At 53.1% G+C, this 19,899-nt stretch overlaps 1 protein-coding gene across 1 annotated transcript in view; it reads left to right on the forward strand.

The window, feature by feature from the left end:
- The window catches only part of LOC132772942 (cadherin-22), a 161,060-nt gene that overhangs the window by 115,924 nt on the left and 25,237 nt on the right, over positions 1–19,899 (forward strand). Inside the window, exon 5 of the mRNA XM_067468327.1 lies at positions 10,478–10,597. Coding sequence (XP_067324428.1) covers positions 10,478–10,597 — 120 coding nt within the window. The remainder of the gene's footprint in view (positions 1–10,477; positions 10,598–19,899) is intronic.

Here is a 19,899-nt window from a genome sequence, read left to right on the forward strand (position 1 = left end):
CTTAGCCTTGGCTCCCTCTCTCTCTGCATGCATGGCTGAGATCATAGAATCCTAGAATCCAAGAGTGGGAAGAGACCTCCTGGGCCATCATCCAGTCCAACCCCATTCTGCCAAGAAGCAGGAATATTGCATTCAAAGCACCCCTGACAGATGGCCATCCAGCCTCTGCTTAAAAGCTTCCAAAGAAGGAGCCTCCACCACACTCCCTCCGGGGCAGAGAGTTCCACTGCTGAACGGCTCTCACAGTCAGGAAGTTATAGAATCATAGAATCCTAGAATCGAAGAGTTGGAAGAGACCTCCTGGGCCATCATCCAGTCCAACCCCATTCTGCCAAGAAGCAGGAATGTTGCATTCAAAGCACCCCTGACAGATGGCCATCCAGCCTCTGTTTAAACACTTCCAAAGAAGGAGCCTCCATCACACTCCAGGGCAGAGAGTTCCACTGCTGAACGGCTCTCACAGTCAGGAAGTTCTTCCTCATCTTCAGGTGGAATCTCCTCTCTTGTATTTGAAGCCATTGTTCTGTGTTCTAGTCTCCAAGGAAGCAGAAAGGAAGCTTGCTCCCTCCTCCTCCCTGTGGCTTCATAGAATCATAGAATCATAGAATCAAAGAGTTGGAAGAGACCTCATGGGCCATCCAGTCCAACCCCATTCTGCCAAGAAGCAGGAATATTGCATTCAAATCACCCTTGACAGATGGCCATCCAGCCTCTGCTTAAAAGCTTCCAAAGAAGGAGCCTCCACCACACTCCAGGGCAGAGAGTTCCACTGCTGAACAGCTCTCACAGTCAGGAAGTTCTTCCTCGTGTTCAGATGGAATCTCCTTTCCTGTAGTTTGAAGCCATTCCTCTCTTGCGCCTCCAGGGAAGCAGAAAACAAGCTTGCTCCCTCCTCCTCCCTGTGGCTTCCTCTCACATATTTATACATGGCCCTCATCATGTCTCCTCTCAGCCTTCTCTTCTTCAGGCTAAACATGCCCAGCTCCTTAAGCCGCTCCTCATAGGGCTTGTTCTCCAGACCCTTGATCCTTTGAGTCGCCCTCCTCTGGACACATTCCAGCTTGTCAATATCTCTCTTGAATTGTGGTGCCCAGAATTGGACACAATATTCCAGGTGTGGTCTAACCAAAGCGGAATAGAGCATGGGGAGCATGACTTCCCTAGATCTAGACACTATGCTCCTCTTGATGCAGGCCAAAATCCCATTGGCTTTTTTTGCCGCCACATCACATTGTTGGCTCATGTTTAACTTGTTGTTCACGAGGACTCCAAGATCTTTTTCACACGTACTGCTCTCGAGCCAGGCACTGTCCCCCATTCTGTATCTTTTTGCTCCTGTTATGAATCGTAATGTCTGATCTGGAGGATTTTCATTCACTGGACCAAATTTGGCACAAATACCCAAAACGCCCACATGGCTTTATAGCCCCAAAAAATCTATAACAACCCAGATTCCAGCCATGAAAGGCTCCCCTCCTTCCTTCACAACCGTGGACAGCGAGTGGAGAGGGGAGGCCTGGTCTCTGAGAGGTCCCCTCTCTCTCTCTTGTGGGGTTCCTCGGGGGGGGGGGGGGATTCTCTCCCCTCTCTTGTTTAACATCTCTATGCGACCACTTGCTCAGCTGGTTCGAGGTTTTGGGCTGGAGTGTGACCAGTACGCCGATGACACTCAGCTGGTGCTGAAGATGGAAGGCCAACCGGACTCTGTCCCCGATTGTTTCCATCAGTGCCTCGAGGCTGTTACTGGATGGCTGCGTGCCAGCAGGTTGAGGGTGAATCCAGCAAAGACAGAGATCCAATGGCTGGGTCGACCGGGCAGTGGGACATCCAGCTGCCTACCCTGGATGGAGAGGCGCTACGCCCGTCCTCGTTGGTCAAGAGTCTGGGAGTCCTTTTGGACCCTCTTTCTGCTGAGGATGGAGGCCCAGGTCTCCCACTGCCGTGGGTTTTTGTGGGTTCTTGTGGGTTTTTTCGGGCTATAGAGCCATGGTCTAGAGGCATTCTCTCCTGACGCTTCGCCTGCATCTATGGCAAGCATCCTCAGAGGTAGTGAGGTCTGTTGGAAGTAGGACAATGGGTTTATATATCTGTGGAATGGCTGGGGTGGGACAAAGAGCTCTTCTCTGCTGGAGCTAGGTGTGAATGTTTCAACTGACTACCGTCATTAGCATTTGAAGGCCTGCCCGAGCCTGGGAAAATCTCTTGCTGAGAGGTGTTAAGATGTGCCTGGTTGTTTCCTCTCTGTTGTTTTGCTGTTGTAATTTTAGAGTGTTTTTAATACTGGTAGCCAGATTTTGTTCATTTTCATGGTTTCTTCCTTTCTGTTGACATTGTCCACATGCTTCTTGTGGATTTCAATGGCTTCTCTGTGTAGCCCGATATGGTGGTTGTGAGAGTGGTCCAGCATTTCTGTGTTCTCAAATAAAATGCTGTGTCCAGGCCGGTTCATCAGGTGCTCTGCTATGGCTGACTTCCCTGGTTGAAGGAGTCTGCAGTGCCTTTCATGTTCCTGGATTCGTGTCTGGGCAATGCTGCTGCTGCGTTTGGTGGTCCCTCTGTAGACTTGTCCACAGCTGCATGGTATACAATGGTAGACTCCTGCAGAGGTGGGAGGGTCCCTCTTGTCCTTTGCTGAACGTAGCATTTGTTGGATTTTCTTGGTGGGTCTGGAGATTGTTTGTACGTTGTGTTTCCTCATCAGCTTCCCTCTGCGGTCAGGGGTTCCCTTGATGTCTGGCAGGAACACTTTTCCTTTGGGTGGATCTTCATCTTGACTCTCGTGGCTTGTTCTCGGTGGTCTTGCAGCTCTTCTGATGTCTGAGGTGGAGTCTCCATTGGCCTGGAGAGCCCAGTTGAGGGGGTTCAGTCCATCTTGGAGGAGGTGGGCTGCGCAGATTCTTTTTGCACGGTCTGCCAAGGCTTTAATGGTGCTTCTTTTGTGATGGTTTGGGTGATGGTTGGAGTTTTGATGTAGATATCTCTGTGTGTGTGTGGGTTTTCTGTAGACGGTGTGACCCAATTGTGGATCTGGTTTGCGGATGACTAGGACATCTAGAAAAGGCAGTCTTCCTTCATTTTCTTTTCCGTGGTGAACTGGATGTTTGTGTGGATGCTGTTGAGATGGTCCAGGAACCTGTTGAGTTCTTCTCCATGGCTCCAAATGGTGAAGGTGTCATCCACATTTCTGAACCATATGTTTGGGTGGATGCTGTTGAGATGGTCCAGGAACCTGTTGAGTTCTTCTCCATGGCTCCAAATGGTGAAGGTGTCATCCACATTTCTGAACCATATGTTTGGGTGGATGCTGTTGAGATGGTCCAGGAACCTGTTGAGCTCTTCTTCTCCAAATGGTGAAGGTGTCATCCACATTTCTGAACCATATGTTTGGGTGGATGCTGTTGAGATGGTCCAGGAACCTGTTGAGTTCTTCTTCTCCATGGCTCCAAATGGTGAAGGTGTCATCCACATTTCTGAACCATATGTTTGGGTGGATGCTGTTGAGATGGTCCAGGAACCTGTTGAGTTCTTCTTCTCCATGGCTCCAAATGGTGAAGGTGTCATCCACATTTCTGAACCATATGTTTGGGTGGATGCTGTTGAGATGGTCCAGGAACCTGTTGAGTTCTTCTCCATGGCTCCAAATGGTGAAGGTGTCATCCACATTTCTGAACCATATGTTTGGGTGGATGCTGTTGAGATGGTCCAGGAACCTGTTGAGCTCTTCTTCTCCAAATGGTGAAGGTGTCATCCACATCTCTGAACCATATGTTTGGGTGGATGCTGTTGAGATGGTCCAGGAACCTGTTGAGTTCTTCTTCTCCATGGCTCCAAATGGTGAAGGTGTCATCCACATTTCTGAACCATATGTTTGGGTGGATGCTGTTGAGATGGTCCAGGAACCTGTTGAGTTCTTCTTCTCCATGGCTCCAAATGGTGAAGGTGTCATCCACATTTCTGAACCATATGTTTGGGTGGATGCTGTTGAGATGGTCCAGGAACCTGTTGAGTTCTTCTTCTCCATGGCTCCAAATGGTGAAGGTGTCATCCACATTTCTGAACCATATGTTTGGGTGGATGCTGTTGAGATGGTCCAGGAACCTGTTGAGTTCTTCTTCTCCATGGCTCCAAATGGTGAAGGTGTCATCCACATCTCTGAACCATATGTTTGGGTGGATGCTGTTGAGATGGTCCAGGAACCTGTTGAGTTCTTCTTCTCCATGGCTCCATGAAAGTGTCATCCACATCTCTGAACCATATCGTGGGCTTTTTGGTTGCTGTTTCCAGGGCTTGTTTTTCAAAGTGTTCCATGTAGAAGTTAGCTATGACCGGGCTGAGAGGGCTCCCCATAGCTACTCCATCTTTCTGTTCGTAGAATTCATTGTCCCACTGAAAGTAACTGGTGGTGAGGCAATGGTGAAACAGAGCCATGATGTCTTCTGGGAACCTCTGGTACCATGGTGTCTGCTACCAGGACCATGGTAAATAGAGATACTGCTTGAGGAAAATGTGCATGTTGCAATGAGATAAGAGTTCTGTCTTTCTCCCACCCTGGACATCATTCCACAGGTGCATAAACCCCACTTGCCTCGTTTCCAACAGACCTCACAACCTGTGAGGATGCCTGTCAGGAGAGAATGCTTCTGGAAGATGGCCGTACAGCCTGGAAAACTCACAGCAATGCAGAGAGGGTGTGACACGCTGGAGGGGACCTTGGTTGCATTGGCATTGCCAAGGGCTGACCCCTCACCTGGGTTTGGGGCTGTGCTTCTCTTGTCCTTAGGAAGCAAGTGGGGGGGGGGGGTCTCTGTTCCGAGGCAAGGTGGGGCAGCCCTCCCCACTTTGGCACTCTCCCAGCCCCCTCCTCCCTTAATTTGGATGCAGTGGACTGCTTCAATCCCGGCTGCTGCCTGCTTTTCTCATTTTCCTTCCTCCTGCTTTGCATTTTACTGAGGCGATGAAAACCAATTGGGTTTTCCTCCGGGGAATTAAGTGAGAAGCCTTTGGGGGGGGGGGGGTGCAGATACACCCTTTGCCAGCCGTTATGTCTCCTTGGGGGGGGGTCCCTTTCCCCAAAGTTGGGGGTCTCGGAGGGAGCCACATGGGGATGGACCCCCTTTCCTTGGAGATGGGGTCCCTTTGCCCTCTCCTGCCTCTTCTGCAACCCCCCACCTATACGCCCCCCCCCCGCATGCCTTGTGCCCCCCTTTTGCCAAATTGAACATGATGTCAAATTAGGCCCATCAGGGGGCAGCCGGAGCGAGGCACCCGGTTTAATGAGGCGGCGTGGAAAATCAATAACTTAATTGCAGCCGTTTGATGGACTTTTATCCAATTTGTACTCTTTGTGCCCTGCGACGTGGGGAGCATGCCGAGGCCGGACTCTGTCTGGGTGGGGAGGGGGGGCAGAAGGAGGGAGGGAAGACCCCCCCCCATATACACACCCACATGCACTTTGCATGGCTTCCTTTGGAATCCAAGAAATGCCCAAAGCAAAGACAGGTGCAGGTGTGTGCAGGTGTGTGCAGGTGTGTGCATTGTGCTTTGGCCCATCTAAATTGGTGGGCAAAGGGGGTGGGATCTGGAGCAACCCCATATACACACCCACACACACTTTGCATGGCTTCCTTTGGGATCCAAGAAATGCACAAACCAAAGGCAGGTGCAGGTGTGTGCAGGTGGGTGCAGTGTACTTTGGCCCATCTAAATTGGTGGGCAAAGGGGGTGGGATCTGGAGCAACCCCATAGACACACCCACACACACTTTGCATGGCTTCCTTTGGGGTCCAAGAAATGCCCAAAGCAAAGGCAGGTGCAGGTGTGTGCAGGTGTGTGCAGTGTGCTTTGGCCCATCTAAATTGGTGGGCAAAGGGGGTGGGATCTGGAGCAACCCCATATACACACCCACACACACTTTGCATGGCTTCCTTTGGGGTCCAAGACATGCACAAACCAAAGGCAGGTGCAGGTGTGTGCAGGTGGGAGCAGTGTACTTTGGCCCATCTAAATTGGTGGGCAAAGGGGGTGGGATCTGGAGCAACCCCATATACACACCCACACACACTTTGCATGGCTTCCTTTGGGATCCAAGAAATGCACAAACCAAAGGCAGGTGCAGGTGTGTGCAGGTGGGTGCAGTGTACTTTGGCCCATCTAAATTGGTGGGCAAAGGGGGTGGGATCTGGAGCAACCCCATATACACACCCACACACACTTTGCATGGCTTCCTTTGGGGTCCAAGACATGCACAAACCAAAGGCAGGTGCAGGTGTGTGCAGGTGGGAGCAGTGTACTTTGGCCCATCTAAATTGGTGGGCAAAGGGGGTGGGATCTGGAGCAACCCCATATACACACCCATACATACTTTGCATGGCTTCCTTTGGGATCCAAGAAATGCACAAACCAAAGGCAGGTACAGGTGGGGTGCAGGTGGGGTGCACTGTGCTTTGGCCCACCTAAATTGGTGGGCAAAGTGGGTGGGATCTGGAGGAACCCCATATACACACCCACACACACTTTGCATGGCTTCCTTTGGGGTCCAAGACATGCAAAAACCAAAGCCAGGTACAGGTGGGGTGAAGGTGGGTGCAGTGTGCTTTGGCCCATCTAAATTGGGGGACAAAGGGGGTGGGATCTGGAGCAACCCCATATACACACCCACACACACTTTGCATGGCTTCCTTCGGGATCCAAGAAATGGCCAAAGCAAAGACAGGTGCAGGTGTGTGCAGGTGGGGTGCATTGTGCTTTGGCCCATCTAAATTGGTGGGCAAATGGGGTGGGATCTGGAGCAACCCCATATACACACCCACACACACTTTGCATGGCTTCCTTTGGGATCCAAGAAATGCACAAACCAAAGGCAGGTACGGGTGAGGTGCAGGTGGGTGCAGTGTGCTTTGGCCCATCTAAATTGGTGGGCAAAGGGGGTGGGATCTGGAGCAACCCCATATACACACCCACACACACTTTGCATGGCTTCCTTTGGGATCCAAGAAATGCACAAACCAAAGGCAGGTGCAGGTGTGTGCAGGTGGGTGCATTGTGCTTTGGCCCACCTAAATTGGTGGGCAAAGGGGGTGGGATCTGGAGCAACCCCATATACACACCCACACACACTTTGCATGGCTTCCTTTGGGATCCAAGAAATGCACAAACCAAAGGCAGGTGCAGGTGTGTGCAGGTGGGTGCATTGTGCTTTGGCCCACCTAAATTGGTGGGCAAAGGGGGTGGGATCTGGAGCAACCCCATATACACACCTACACACTCTTTGCATGGCTTCCTTTGGGATCCAAGAAATGCACAAACCAAATACAGGTACAGGTGGGGTGCAGGTGGGGTGCAGTGTGCTTTGGCCCACCTGAATTGGTGGGCAAAGGGGGTGGGATCTGGAGCAACCCCATATACACACCCACACACACTTTGCATGGCTTCCTTTGGGATCCAAGAAATGCACAAACCAAATACAGGTACAGGTGGGGTGCAGGTGGGGTGCAGTGTGCTTTGGACCACCTATATTAGTAGGCAAAGGGGGTGGGATCTGGAGCAAGCCCATATACACACCCACACACACTTTGCATGGCTTCCTTTGGGGTCCAAGAAATGCACAAAGCAAAGACAGGTGCAGGTGTGTGCAGGTGGGTGCATTGTGCTTTGGCCCATCTAAATTGGTGGGCAAAGGGGGTGGGATCTGGAGGAACCCCATATACACACCCACACGCACTTTGCATGGCTTCCTTTGGGGTCCAAGACATGCACAAACCAAAGGCAGGTGCAGGTGTGTGCAGGTGGGAGCAGTGTACTTTGGCCCATCTAAATTGGTGGGCAAAGGGGGTGGGATCTGGAGCAACCCCATATACACACCCACACACACTTTGCATGGCTTCCTTTGGGATCCAAGAAATGCACAAACCAAAGGCAGGTGCAGGTGTGTGCAGGTGGGTGCAGTGTACTTTGGCCCATCTAAATTGGTGGGCAAAGGGGGTGGGATCTGGAGCAACCCCATAGACACACCCACACACACTTTGCATGGCTTCCTTTGGGGTCCAAGAAATGCCCAAAGCAAAGGCAGGTGCAGGTGTGTGCAGGTGTGTGCAGTGTGCTTTGGCCCATCTAAATTGGTGGGCAAAGGGGGTGGGATCTGGAGCAACCCCATATACACACCCACACACACTTTGCATGGCTTCCTTTGGGGTCCAAGACATGCACAAACCAAAGGCAGGTGCAGGTGTGTGCAGGTGGGAGCAGTGTACTTTGGCCCATCTAAATTGGTGGGCAAAGGGGGTGGGATCTGGAGCAACCCCATATACACACCCATACATACTTTGCATGGCTTCCTTTGGGATCCAAGAAATGCACAAACCAAAGGCAGGTACAGGTGGGGTGCAGGTGGGGTGCACTGTGCTTTGGCCCACCTAAATTGGTGGGCAAAGTGGGTGGGATCTGGAGGAACCCCATATACACACCCACACACACTTTGCATGGCTTCCTTTGGGGTCCAAGACATGCAAAAACCAAAGCCAGGTACAGGTGGGGTGAAGGTGGGTGCAGTGTGCTTTGGCCCATCTAAATTGGGGGACAAAGGGGGTGGGATCTGGAGCAACCCCATATACACACCCACACACACTTTGCATGGCTTCCTTCGGGATCCAAGAAATGGCCAAAGCAAAGACAGGTGCAGGTGTGTGCAGGTGGGGTGCATTGTGCTTTGGCCCATCTAAATTGGTGGGCAAATGGGGTGGGATCTGGAGCAACCCCATATACACACCCACACACACTTTGCATGGCTTCCTTTGGGATCCAAGAAATGCACAAACCAAAGGCAGGTACGGGTGAGGTGCAGGTGGGTGCAGTGTGCTTTGGCCCATCTAAATTGGTGGGCAAAGGGGGTGGGATCTGGAGCAACCCCATATACACACCCACACACACTTTGCATGGCTTCCTTTGGGATCCAAGAAATGCACAAACCAAAGGCAGGTGCAGGTGTGTGCAGGTGGGTGCATTGTGCTTTGGCCCACCTAAATTGGTGGGCAAAGGGGGTGGGATCTGGAGCAACCCCATATACACACCCACACACACTTTGCATGGCTTCCTTTGGGATCCAAGAAATGCACAAACCAAAGGCAGGTGCAGGTGTGTGCAGGTGGGTGCATTGTGCTTTGGCCCACCTAAATTGGTGGGCAAAGGGGGTGGGATCTGGAGCAACCCCATATACACACCTACACACTCTTTGCATGGCTTCCTTTGGGATCCAAGAAATGCACAAACCAAATACAGGTACAGGTGGGGTGCAGGTGGGGTGCAGTGTGCTTTGGCCCACCTGAATTGGTGGGCAAAGGGGGTGGGATCTGGAGCAACCCCATATACACACCCACACACACTTTGCATGGCTTCCTTTGGGATCCAAGAAATGCACAAACCAAATACAGGTACAGGTGGGGTGCAGGTGGGGTGCAGTGTGCTTTGGACCACCTATATTAGTAGGCAAAGGGGGTGGGATCTGGAGCAAGCCCATATACACACCCACACACACTTTGCATGGCTTCCTTTGGGGTCCAAGAAATGCACAAAGCAAAGACAGGTGCAGGTGTGTGCAGGTGGGTGCATTGTGCTTTGGCCCATCTAAATTGGTGGGCAAAGGGGGTGGGATCTGGAGGAACCCCATATACACACCCACACGCACTTTGCATGGCTTCCTTTGGGATCCAAGAAATCACAAACCAAAGGCAGGTGCAGGTGTGTGCAGGTGGGTGCATTGTGCTTTGGCCCATCTAAATTGGTGGGCAAAGGGGGTGGGATCTGAAGCAACCCCATATACACACCCACACATACTTTGCATGGCTTCCTTTGGGATCCAAGAAATGCACAAACCAAAGCCAGGTGCAGGTGGGGCGCAGGTGGGGTGCAGTGTGCTTTGGCCCATCTAAATTGGTGGCAAAGGGGGTGGGATCTGGAGCAACCCCATATACACACCTACACACTCTTTGCATGGCTTCCTTTGGGGTCCAAGAAATGCACAAACCAAATACAGGTACAGGTGGGGTGCAGGTGGGGTGCAGTGTGCTTTGGCCCACCTAAATTGGTGGGCAAAGGGGGTGGGATCTGGAGCAACCCCATATACACACCCACACACACTTTGCATGGCTTCCTTTGGGATCCAAGAAATGCACAAACCAAATACAGGTACAGGTGGGGTGCAGGTGGGGTGCATTGTGCTTTGGCCCATCTAAATTGGTGGGCAAAGGGAGTGGGATCTGGAGCAACCCCATATACACACCCACACACACTATGCTTGGCTTCCTTTGGGGTCCAAGACATGCACAAACGAATGCCAGGTGCAGGTGTGTGCAGGTGGGTGCATTGTGCTTTGGCCCATCTAAATTGGTGGGCAAAGGGGGTGGGATCTGGGATTTGGAGCAAATGGGGGGCTGCTGCACCTTCACTCATGGACTCCCCTTCTACCTGTCTCCCCAAAACGTAGGTACTTCCGTGATGCAGGTGATGGCCTCCGACGCGGACGATCCCACCTACGGGAGCAGTGCAAGGGTGGTCTACAGCGTCCTGGAAGGGGAGCAGCACTTCACGGTGGACAGCAAGACAGGTGAGGGGACTGGGAATGCTGGGAGTTGGAGTCCCTGAAGGGCCAGAGGTTAGGAACCATTGCTCTAGAGGAGGCAGGCCTGGGCCAACTTTGGCCCTCCCTCCAGGTGTTTTGGACTGTAACTCCCACCATTCCTAACAGCCGGTAGGCTGTTAGGAATGGTGGGAGTTGCAGTCCAAAACACTTGGAGGGAGGGCCAAAGTTGCCCCAGGCATGATGTCAGGAATGGTGGAAGTTGCAGTCCAAAACACCTGGAGGGAGGGCCAAAGTTGGCCCAGGCATGGTGTCAGGAATGGCGGAAGTTGCAGTCCAAAACACCTGGAGGGAGGGCCAAAGTTGGCCCAGGCATGGTGTCAGGAATGGTGGGAGTTGCAGTCCAAAACACCTGGAGGGAGGGCCAAAGTTGCCCCAGGCATGATGTCAGGAATGGTGGAAGTTGCAGTCCAAAACACCTGGAGGGAGGGCCAAAGTTGGCCCAGGCATGGTGTCAGGAATGGTGGGAGTTGCAGTCCAAAACACCTGGAGGGAGGGCCAAAGTTGCCCCAGGCATGATGTCAGGAATGGTGGAAGTTGCAGTCCAAAACACCTGGAGGGAGGGCCAAAGTTGGCCCAGGCATGGTGTCAGGAATGGTGGAAGTTGCAGTCCAAAACACCTGGAGGGAGGGCCAAAGTTGGCCCAGGCATGGTGTCAGGAATGGTGGGAGTTGCAGTCCAAAACACCTGGAGGGAGGGCCAAAGTTGGCCCAGGCATGATGTCAGGAATGGTGGAAGTTGCAGTCCAAAACACCTGGAGGGAGGGCCAAAGTTGGCCCAGGCATGGTGTCAGGAATGGTGGGAGTTGCAGTCCAAAACACCTGGAGGGAGGGCCAAAGTTGCCCCAGGCATGATGTCAGGAATGGTGGAAGTTGCAGTCCAAAACACCTGGAGGGAGGGCCAAAGTTGGCCCAGGCATGGTGTCAGGAATGGTGGAAGTTGCAGTCCAAAACACCTGGAGGGAGGGCCAAAGTTGGCCCAGGCATGGTGTCAGGAATGGTGGGAGTTGCAGTCCAAAACACCTGGAGGGAGGGCCAAAGTTGCCCCAGGCATGATGTCAGGAATGGTGGAAGTTGCAGTCCAAAACACCTGGAGGGAGGGCCAAAGTTGGCCCAGGCATGGTGTCAGGAATGGTGGGAGTTGCAGTCCAAAACACCTGGAGGGAGGGACAAAGTTGCCCCAGGCATGATGTCAGGAATGGTGGAAGTTGCAGTCCAAAACACCTGGAGGGAGGGCCAAAGTTGGCCCAGGCATGGTGTCAGGAATGGTGGGAGTTGCAGTCCAAAACACCTGGAGGGAGGGACAAAGTTGCCCCAGGCATGATGTCAGGAATGGTGGAAGTTGCAGTCCAAAACACCTGGAGGGAGGGCCAAAGTTGGCCCAGGCATGGTGTCAGGAATGGTGGAAGTTGCAGTCCAAAACACCTGGAGGGAGGGCCAAAGTTGGCCCAGGCATGGTGTCAGGAATGGTGGGAGTTGCAGTCCAAAACACCTGGAGGGAGGGCCAAAGTTGCCCCAGGCATGATGTCAGGAATGGTGGAAGTTGCAGTCCAAAACACCTGGAGGGAGGGCCAAAGTTGGCCCAGGCATGGTGTCAGGAATGGTGGGAGTTGCAGTCCAAAACACCTGGAGGGAGGGACAAAGTTGCCCCAGGCATGATGTCAGGAATGGTGGAAGTTGCAGTCCAAAACACCTGGAGGGAGGGCCAAAGTTGGCCCAGGCATGGTGTCAGGAATGGTGGGAGTTGCAGTCCAAAACACCTGGAGGGAGGGCCAAAGTTGGCCCAGGCATGATGTCAGGAATGGTGGAAGTTGCAGTCCAAAACACCTGGAGGGAGGGCCAAAGTTGCCCCAGGCATGATGTCAGGAATGGTGGGAGTTGCAGTCCAAAACACCTGGAGGGAGGGCCAAAGTTGGCCCAGGCATGGTGTCAGGAATGGTGGGAGTTGCAGTCCAAAACACCTGGAGGGAGGGCCAAAGTTGCCCCAGGCATGGTGTCAGGAATGGTGGGAGTTGCAGTCCAAAACACCTGGAGGGAGGGCCAAAGTTGCCCCAGGCATGATGTCAGGAATGGTGGAAGTTGCAGTCCAAAACACCTGGAGGGAGGGCCAAAGTTGGCCCAGGCATGGTGTCAGGAATGGTGGGAGTTGCAGTCCAAAACACCTGGAGGGAGGGACAAAGTTGCCCCAGGCATGATGTCAGGAATGGTGGAAGTTGCAGTCCAAAACACCTGGAGGGAGGGCCAAAGTTGGCCCAGGCATGGTGTCAGGAATGGTGGGAGTTGCAGTCCAAAACACCTGGAGGGAGGGCCAAAGTTGGCCCAGGCATGATGTCAGGAATGGTGGAAGTTGCAGTCCAAAACACCTGGAGGGAGGGCCAAAGTTGCCCCAGGCATGATGTCAGGAATGGTGGGAGTTGCAGTCCAAAACACCTGGAGGGAGGGCCAAAGTTGGCCCAGGCATGGTGTCAGGAATGGTGGGAGTTGCAGTCCAAAACACCTGGAGGGAGGGCCAAAGTTGCCCCAGGCATGGTGTCAGGAATGGTGGGAGTTGCAGTCCAAAACACCTGGAGGGAGGGCCAAAGTTGCCCCAGGCATGATGTCAGGAATGGTGGAAGTTGCAGTCCAAAACACCTGGAGGGAGGGCCAAAGTTGGCCCAGGCATGGTGTCAGGAATGGTGGGAGTTGCAGTCCAAAACACCTGGAGGGAGGGCCAAAGTTGCCCCAGGCATGATGTCAGGAATGGTGGAAGTTGCAGTCCAAAACACCTGGAGGGAGGGCCAAAGTTGGCCCAGGCATGGTGTCAGGAATGGTGGGAGTTGCAGTCCAAAACACCTGGAGGGAGGGCCAAAGTTGCCCCAGGCATGATGTCAGGAATGGTGGAAGTTGCAGTCCAAAACACCTGGAGGGAGGGCCAAAGTTGCCCCAGGCATGATGTCAGGAATGGTGGGAGTTGCAGTCCAAAACACCTGGAGGGAGGGCCAAAGTTGGCCCAGGCATGGTGTCAGGAATGGTGGGAGTTGCAGTCCAAAACACCTGGAGGGAGGGCCAAAGTTGCCCCAGGCATGGTGTCAGGAATGGTGGGAGTTGCAGTCCAAAACACCTGGAGGGAGGGCCAAAGTTGCCCCAGGCATGATGTCAGGAATGGTGGAAGTTGCAGTCCAAAACACCTGGAGGGAGGGCCAAAGTTGGCCCAGGCATGGTGTCAGGAATGGTGGGAGTTGCAGTCCAAAACACCTGGAGGGAGGGACAAAGTTGCCCCAGGCATGATGTCAGGAATGGTGGAAGTTGCAGTCCAAAACACCTGGAGGGAGGGCCAAAGTTGGCCCAGGCATGGTGTCAGGAATGGTGGGAGTTGCAGTCCAAAACACCTGGAGGGAGGGCCAAAGTTGGCCCAGGCATGATGTCAGGAATGGTGGAAGTTGCAGTCCAAAACACCTGGAGGGAGGGCCAAAGTTGCCCCAGGCATGATGTCAGGAATGGTGGGAGTTGCAGTCCAAAACACCTGGAGGGAGGGCCAAAGTTGGCCCAGGCATGGTGTCAGGAATGGTGGGAGTTGCAGTCCAAAACACCTGGAGGGAGGGCCAAAGTTGCCCCAGGCATGGTGTCAGGAATGGTGGGAGTTGCAGTCCAAAACACCTGGAGGGAGGGCCAAAGTTGCCCCAGGCATGATGTCAGGAATGGTGGAAGTTGCAGTCCAAAACACCTGGAGGGAGGGCCAAAGTTGGCCCAGGCATGGTGTCAGGAATGGTGGGAGTTGCAGTCCAAAACACCTGGAGGGAGGGCCAAAGTTGCCCCAGGCATGATGTCAGGAATGGTGGAAGTTGCAGTCCAAAACACCTGGAGGGAGGGCCAAAGTTGGCCCAGGCATGGTGTCAGGAATGGTGGGAGTTGCAGTCCAAAACACCTGGAGGGAGGGCCAAAGTTGCCCCAGGCATGATGTCAGGAATGGTGGAAGTTGCAGTCCAAAACACCTGGAGGGAGGGCCAAAGTTGCCCCAGGCATGATGTCAGGAATGGTGGGAGTTGCAGTCCAAAACACCTGGAGGGAGGGCCAAAGTTGGCCCAGGCATGATGTCAGGAATGGTGGAAGTTGCAGTCCAAAACACCTGGAGGGAGGGCCAAAGTTGGCCCAGGCATGGTGTCAGGAATGGTGGGAGTTGCAGTCCAAAACACCTGGAGGGAGGGCCAAAGTTGCCCCAGGCATGATGTCAGGAATGGTGGAAGTTGCAGTCCAAAACACCTGGAGGGAGGGCCAAAGTTGGCCCAGGCATGGTGTCAGGAATGGTGGGAGTTGCAGTCCAAAACACCTGGAGGGAGGGCCAAAGTTGCCCCAGGCATGATGTCAGGAATGGTGGGAGTTGCAGTCCAAAACACCTGGAGGGAGTGCCAAAGTTGCCCCAGGCATGATGTCAGGAATGGTGGAAGTTGCAGTCCAAAACACCTGGAGGGAGGGCCAAAGTTGGCCCAGGCATGATGTCAGGAATGGTGGGAGTTGCAGTCCAAAACACCTGGAGGAAGGACCAAAGTTGGCTCAAGTCTGTTGTCAGGAATGTTGGGAGTTGCAGTCCAAAACACCTGGAGGGAGTGCCAAAGTTGGCCCAGGCATGATGTCAGGGATGGTGGGAGTTGCAATCCAAAACACCTGGAGGGAGGGCCAAAGTTGGCCCAGGCATGATGTCAGGAATGGTGGGAGTTGCAGTCCAAAACACCTGGAGGGAGTGCCAAAGTTGGCCCAGGCATGGTGTCAGGAATGGTGGGAGTTGCAGTCCAAAACATCTGGTGGGAAGGCCAAAGTTGGCTCAGGTCCACTGTTAGGAAAGGTGGGAGTTGCAATCCAAAACACCTGGAGGGAGAGTGAAGGTGGCCCAGGTTTGCTGTTAGAAATGGTGGGAGTTGCAGTCCAAAACACATGGAGGGAAGGCCGGAGTTGGCCCAGACCTGCTGTCAGGGATGGTGGGAATTGCAATCCAAAACAGCTGGAGGGAGGGCCAAAATTGGCTCGTCTGCTGTCAGGAATAGTGGGAATTGCAACAAAACACCTGGGTGGAGGGCCAAAGTTGGACCAGGTCTGCAGTCAGGAATGTTGGGAGTTGCAGTCCAAAATGCCTGGAGGGTGAGCCGACGTTGGCCCAGGCCTGCTGTCAGGAATGGTGGGAGTTGCAGTCCAATACAGCTGGAGGGAGGGCCAAAGTTGATTCAGGTCTGCTGTCAGGGATGGTGGGAGTTGCAGTCCAAAACACCTGAAGGGAGGGCCAAAGTTGATTCAGATCTGCTGTCAGGAATGGTGGTAGTTGCAGTCCAATACAGCTGGAGTGAGGGCCAAAGTTGATTCAGGTCTGCTGTCTGGAATGGTGGGAGTTGCAGTCCAAAACACCTGGAGGGAGGGCCAAAGTTGGCTCAAGTCTGCTGTCAGGAATGGTGGGAGTTGCAATCCAAAACACCTGGAGGGAGGGCCAAAGTTGGCCCAGGCATGATATCAGGAATTGTGGGAGTTGCAATCCAAAACACCTAGAGGGAGGGCCAAAGTTGGCCCAGGCATGATGTTAGGAATGGTGGGAATTGCAGTCCAAAACACCACCCTCCCTCCCCCCTCGCTTCCCCCCCCCCCAGTTAGCGCGGGGCCTTTGATTAAAGGTAACACTTTAAATTAAGGATTGCTTTATAAATGCTCTATTAATATTTAACGAGCGAACCAGTGGAAGCTGCTCCATCCTTTAATAACTTCTAATAAAGCCCGATGGAAAACGTGCCGGAGATAAATCCCGAGCAGATGACGACGAGGGGGCCGGGAGCGGAAGAGATAATGAGGGGGACGGAGTTTGGGGGGGGGGGGCACAAGGGGAAATTGGATGCCATTGGCCAGAGGTGCAGGTGAAACGTCAGGAGAGAATGCTACCGGAAAAAATGGCCATAGCCATTGGCCAGAGATGCAGGTGAAACGTCAGGAGAGAATGCTACCGGAAAAATGGCCATAGCCATTGGCCAGAGATGCAGGTGAAACGTCAGGAGAGAATGCTACCGGAAAAATGGCCATAGAGCACAAAAAGCTCACAGCAACCCACTTGCCCAGCGCTTCCCAAAGAACACAAACACACCCAGAAGCTGGCACACAACACACACACCCACACACACGCACACAACCTGCACCCCCTTTTCTACAGGGGGGCAAAGGGGACGGCGGTTTGGGACCCAGTTTCTTCCAACTCTAGGATTCTATGATTCCCAAACTCTATTTGGGCCAGGGTCTGGGTCTCTGTGTGCATGTGCACATGCATATGTGTGCTGTTGTGTGCGCGGTTACTTCTGGGCTCCCCATTGGGCTCCAGTTTGTAGAAAAGGGGGTGCAGGTTGTGTGTGTGGGTGGGTGGGTGGGGTGTGCCAGCTTCTGGGTGTGTTTGTGTTCTTTGGGAAGCGCTGGGCAAGTGGGTTGCTGTGAGTTTTTTTGCACTCTATGGCCAAGTAGCATTCTCTCCTGACCTTTCGCCTGCATCTGTGGCCAGTGGCATCTTCAGAAGTTCTGTTGCTAATGAGGCAAGTGGGGTGGGGAGTCTACCATATACTGTTTAGCTGTGGACAAGAAGTCTCCATAGGGACCCCCAATTTGCCTCCGGTAGAAAAGGGGGTGCAGGTTGTGTATGTCGGTGGGTAAGTGTGGTGTGCCTGCCTCTGGGTGTGTTTGTGTTCTTTGGGACGCGCTGGGCAAGTGGGTTGCTGTGAGTTTTTTTGCACTCTATGGCCAAGTAGCATTCTCTCCTGACCTTTCGCCTGCATCTGTGGCCAGTGGCATCTTCAGAAGTTCTGTTGCTAATGAGGCAAGTGGGGTGGGGAGTCTACCGTATACTGTGCAGCTGTGGACGTGCGTTCAAAGCACCCCCAACAGATGGTCATCCAGCCTCTGTTTAAAAGCCTCCAAAGAAGGTGCCTCCGCCACACTTTGGGGCACAGAGATCCACTGCTGAATGGCTCTCACAGTCAGGAAGTTCGCATGTAACCTTCAAGTTGACATTTCACCTGCATCTATGGCAGGCATCCCCAGAAGTTCGAAGGGTGCCTGAGATAGATGCAGGCAAAATGTCAGGGGAGAATGCTTCTGGAACATGGCCATACAGCCCGAAAAATATACAGCAACCCGATGATTCTGGCCATGAAATTCTTCGACAATACAGACAAGAGTTCATTCTCCGACCCTGGACATTATTCCACAGATATTATTTTATATACACACTCCACTTGCCTCAGTAGCAACTGAACCTCTGGAGATGCCATTAGCCACAGATGCAGGTGAAACACCAGGAGAGAATGCTGCTGGACAGCAACCCAGTGATTGTGCATGTGCCGCGCATGGGCCTTGCAGGAGGAGAAGATGCCATTAGCCACAGATGCAGGTGAAACATCAGGAGAGAATGCTGCTGGACAGCAACCCAGTGATTCTGTATGTGCCACGCATGAACCTTGCAGGAGGAGAAGATGCCGTTAGCCACAGACGCAGGTGAAACATCAGGAGAGAATGCTGCTGGACAGCAACCCAGTGATTCTGCATGTGCCGCGCATGAACCTTGCAGGAGGAGAAGATGCCGTTAGCCACAGACGCAGGTGATACATCAGGAGAGAATGCTGCTGGACAGCAACCCAGTGATTGTGCATGTGCCGCGCATGGGCCTTGCAGGAGGAGAAGATGCCATTAGCCACAGATGCAGGTGAAACATCAGGAGAGAATGCTGCTGGACAGCAACCCAGTGATTCTGTATGTGCCACGCATGAACCTTGCAGGAGGAGAAGATGCCGTTAGCCACAGACGCAGGTGAAACATCAGGAGAGAATGCTGCTGGACAGCAACCCAGTGATTCTGTATGTGCCACGCATGGGCTTTGCAGGAGGAGAAGATGCCATTAGCCACAGATGCAGGTGAAACATCAGGAGAGAATGCTGCTGGACAGCAACCCAGTGATTCTGCATGTGCCGCGCATGAACCTTGCAGGAGGAGAAGATGCCGTTAGCCACAGACGCAGGTGATACATCAGGAGAGAATGCTGCTGGACAGCAACCCAGTGATTGTGCATGTGCCGTGCATGGGCCTTGCAGGAGGAGGAGATGCAATTAGCCACAGATGCAGGTGAAACACCAGGAGAGAATGCTGCTGGACAGCAACCCAGTGATTCTGTATGTGCCACGCATGGGCTTTGCAGGAGGAGAAGATGCCATTAGCCACAGATGCAGGTGAAACATCAGGAGAGAATGCTGCTGGACAGTAACCCAGTGATTGTGCATGTGCCACGCATGGGCTTTGCAGGAGGAGAAGATGCCATTAGCCACAGATGCAGGTGAAACATCAGGAGAGAATGCTGCTGGACAGTAACCCAGTGATTGTGCATGTGCCACGCATGGGCTTTGCAGGAGGAGAAGATGCCATTAGCCACAGATGCAGGTGAAACATCAGGAGAGAATGCTGCTGGACAGTAACCCAGTGATTGTGCATGTGCCACGCATGGGCTTTGCAGGAGGAGAAGATGCCATTAGCCACAGATGCAGGTGAAACATCAGGAGAGAATGCTGCTGGACAGCAACCCAGTGATTCTGCATGTGCCGCGCATGGGTCTTGCAGGAGGAGAAGATGCCATTAGCCACAGATGCAGGTGAAACATCAGGAGAGAATGCTGCTGGACAGCAACCCAGTGATTCTTCATGCGCCGCGCATGGGCCTTGCAGGAGGAGAAGATGCCATTAGCCACAGATGCAGGTGAAACATCAGGAGAGAATGCTGCTGGACAGCAACCCAGTGATTCTGCATGTGCCGCGCATGAGTCTTGCAGGAGGAGAAGATGCCATTAGCCACAGATGCAGGTGAAATATCAGGAGAGAATGCTGCTGGACAGCAACCCAGTGATTCTGCATGTGCCGCGCATGCAGGAGGAGACTTCCTCCTCTCGGTCTCGGTCTCCAGCTGTGACCCTCATTCAGGGCATTCCTCCTCCTCCTTCTGCTTAGCTTTTAAATCTATATATTTATTGATTTCTCCCCCCAGCGACACAAGCATCGTTAGACAAATTGTAAAGTCAGTAATTTTCCAATTACGTGATTTAGGACATTATCACGCAGCACTCTTAAAGTGCTGTCGCTCCTCCTCAGCTGCGAAGGCTCCCTGCGACGGAATCCTGGCAGAATCCTGCAGCCGAATCCCAGCCATGTTCTAGTAGCATTCTCTCCTGACGCTTCGCCTGCATCTGTGGCCAATGGCATCTTCAGAGGTTCTGTTGCTAATGAGGCAAGTGGG

Source organism: Anolis sagrei, chromosome 4 (assembly GCF_037176765.1).
Source record: "Anolis sagrei isolate rAnoSag1 chromosome 4, rAnoSag1.mat, whole genome shotgun sequence".
Lineage (NCBI taxonomy): Eukaryota > Metazoa > Chordata > Lepidosauria > Squamata > Dactyloidae > Anolis > Anolis sagrei.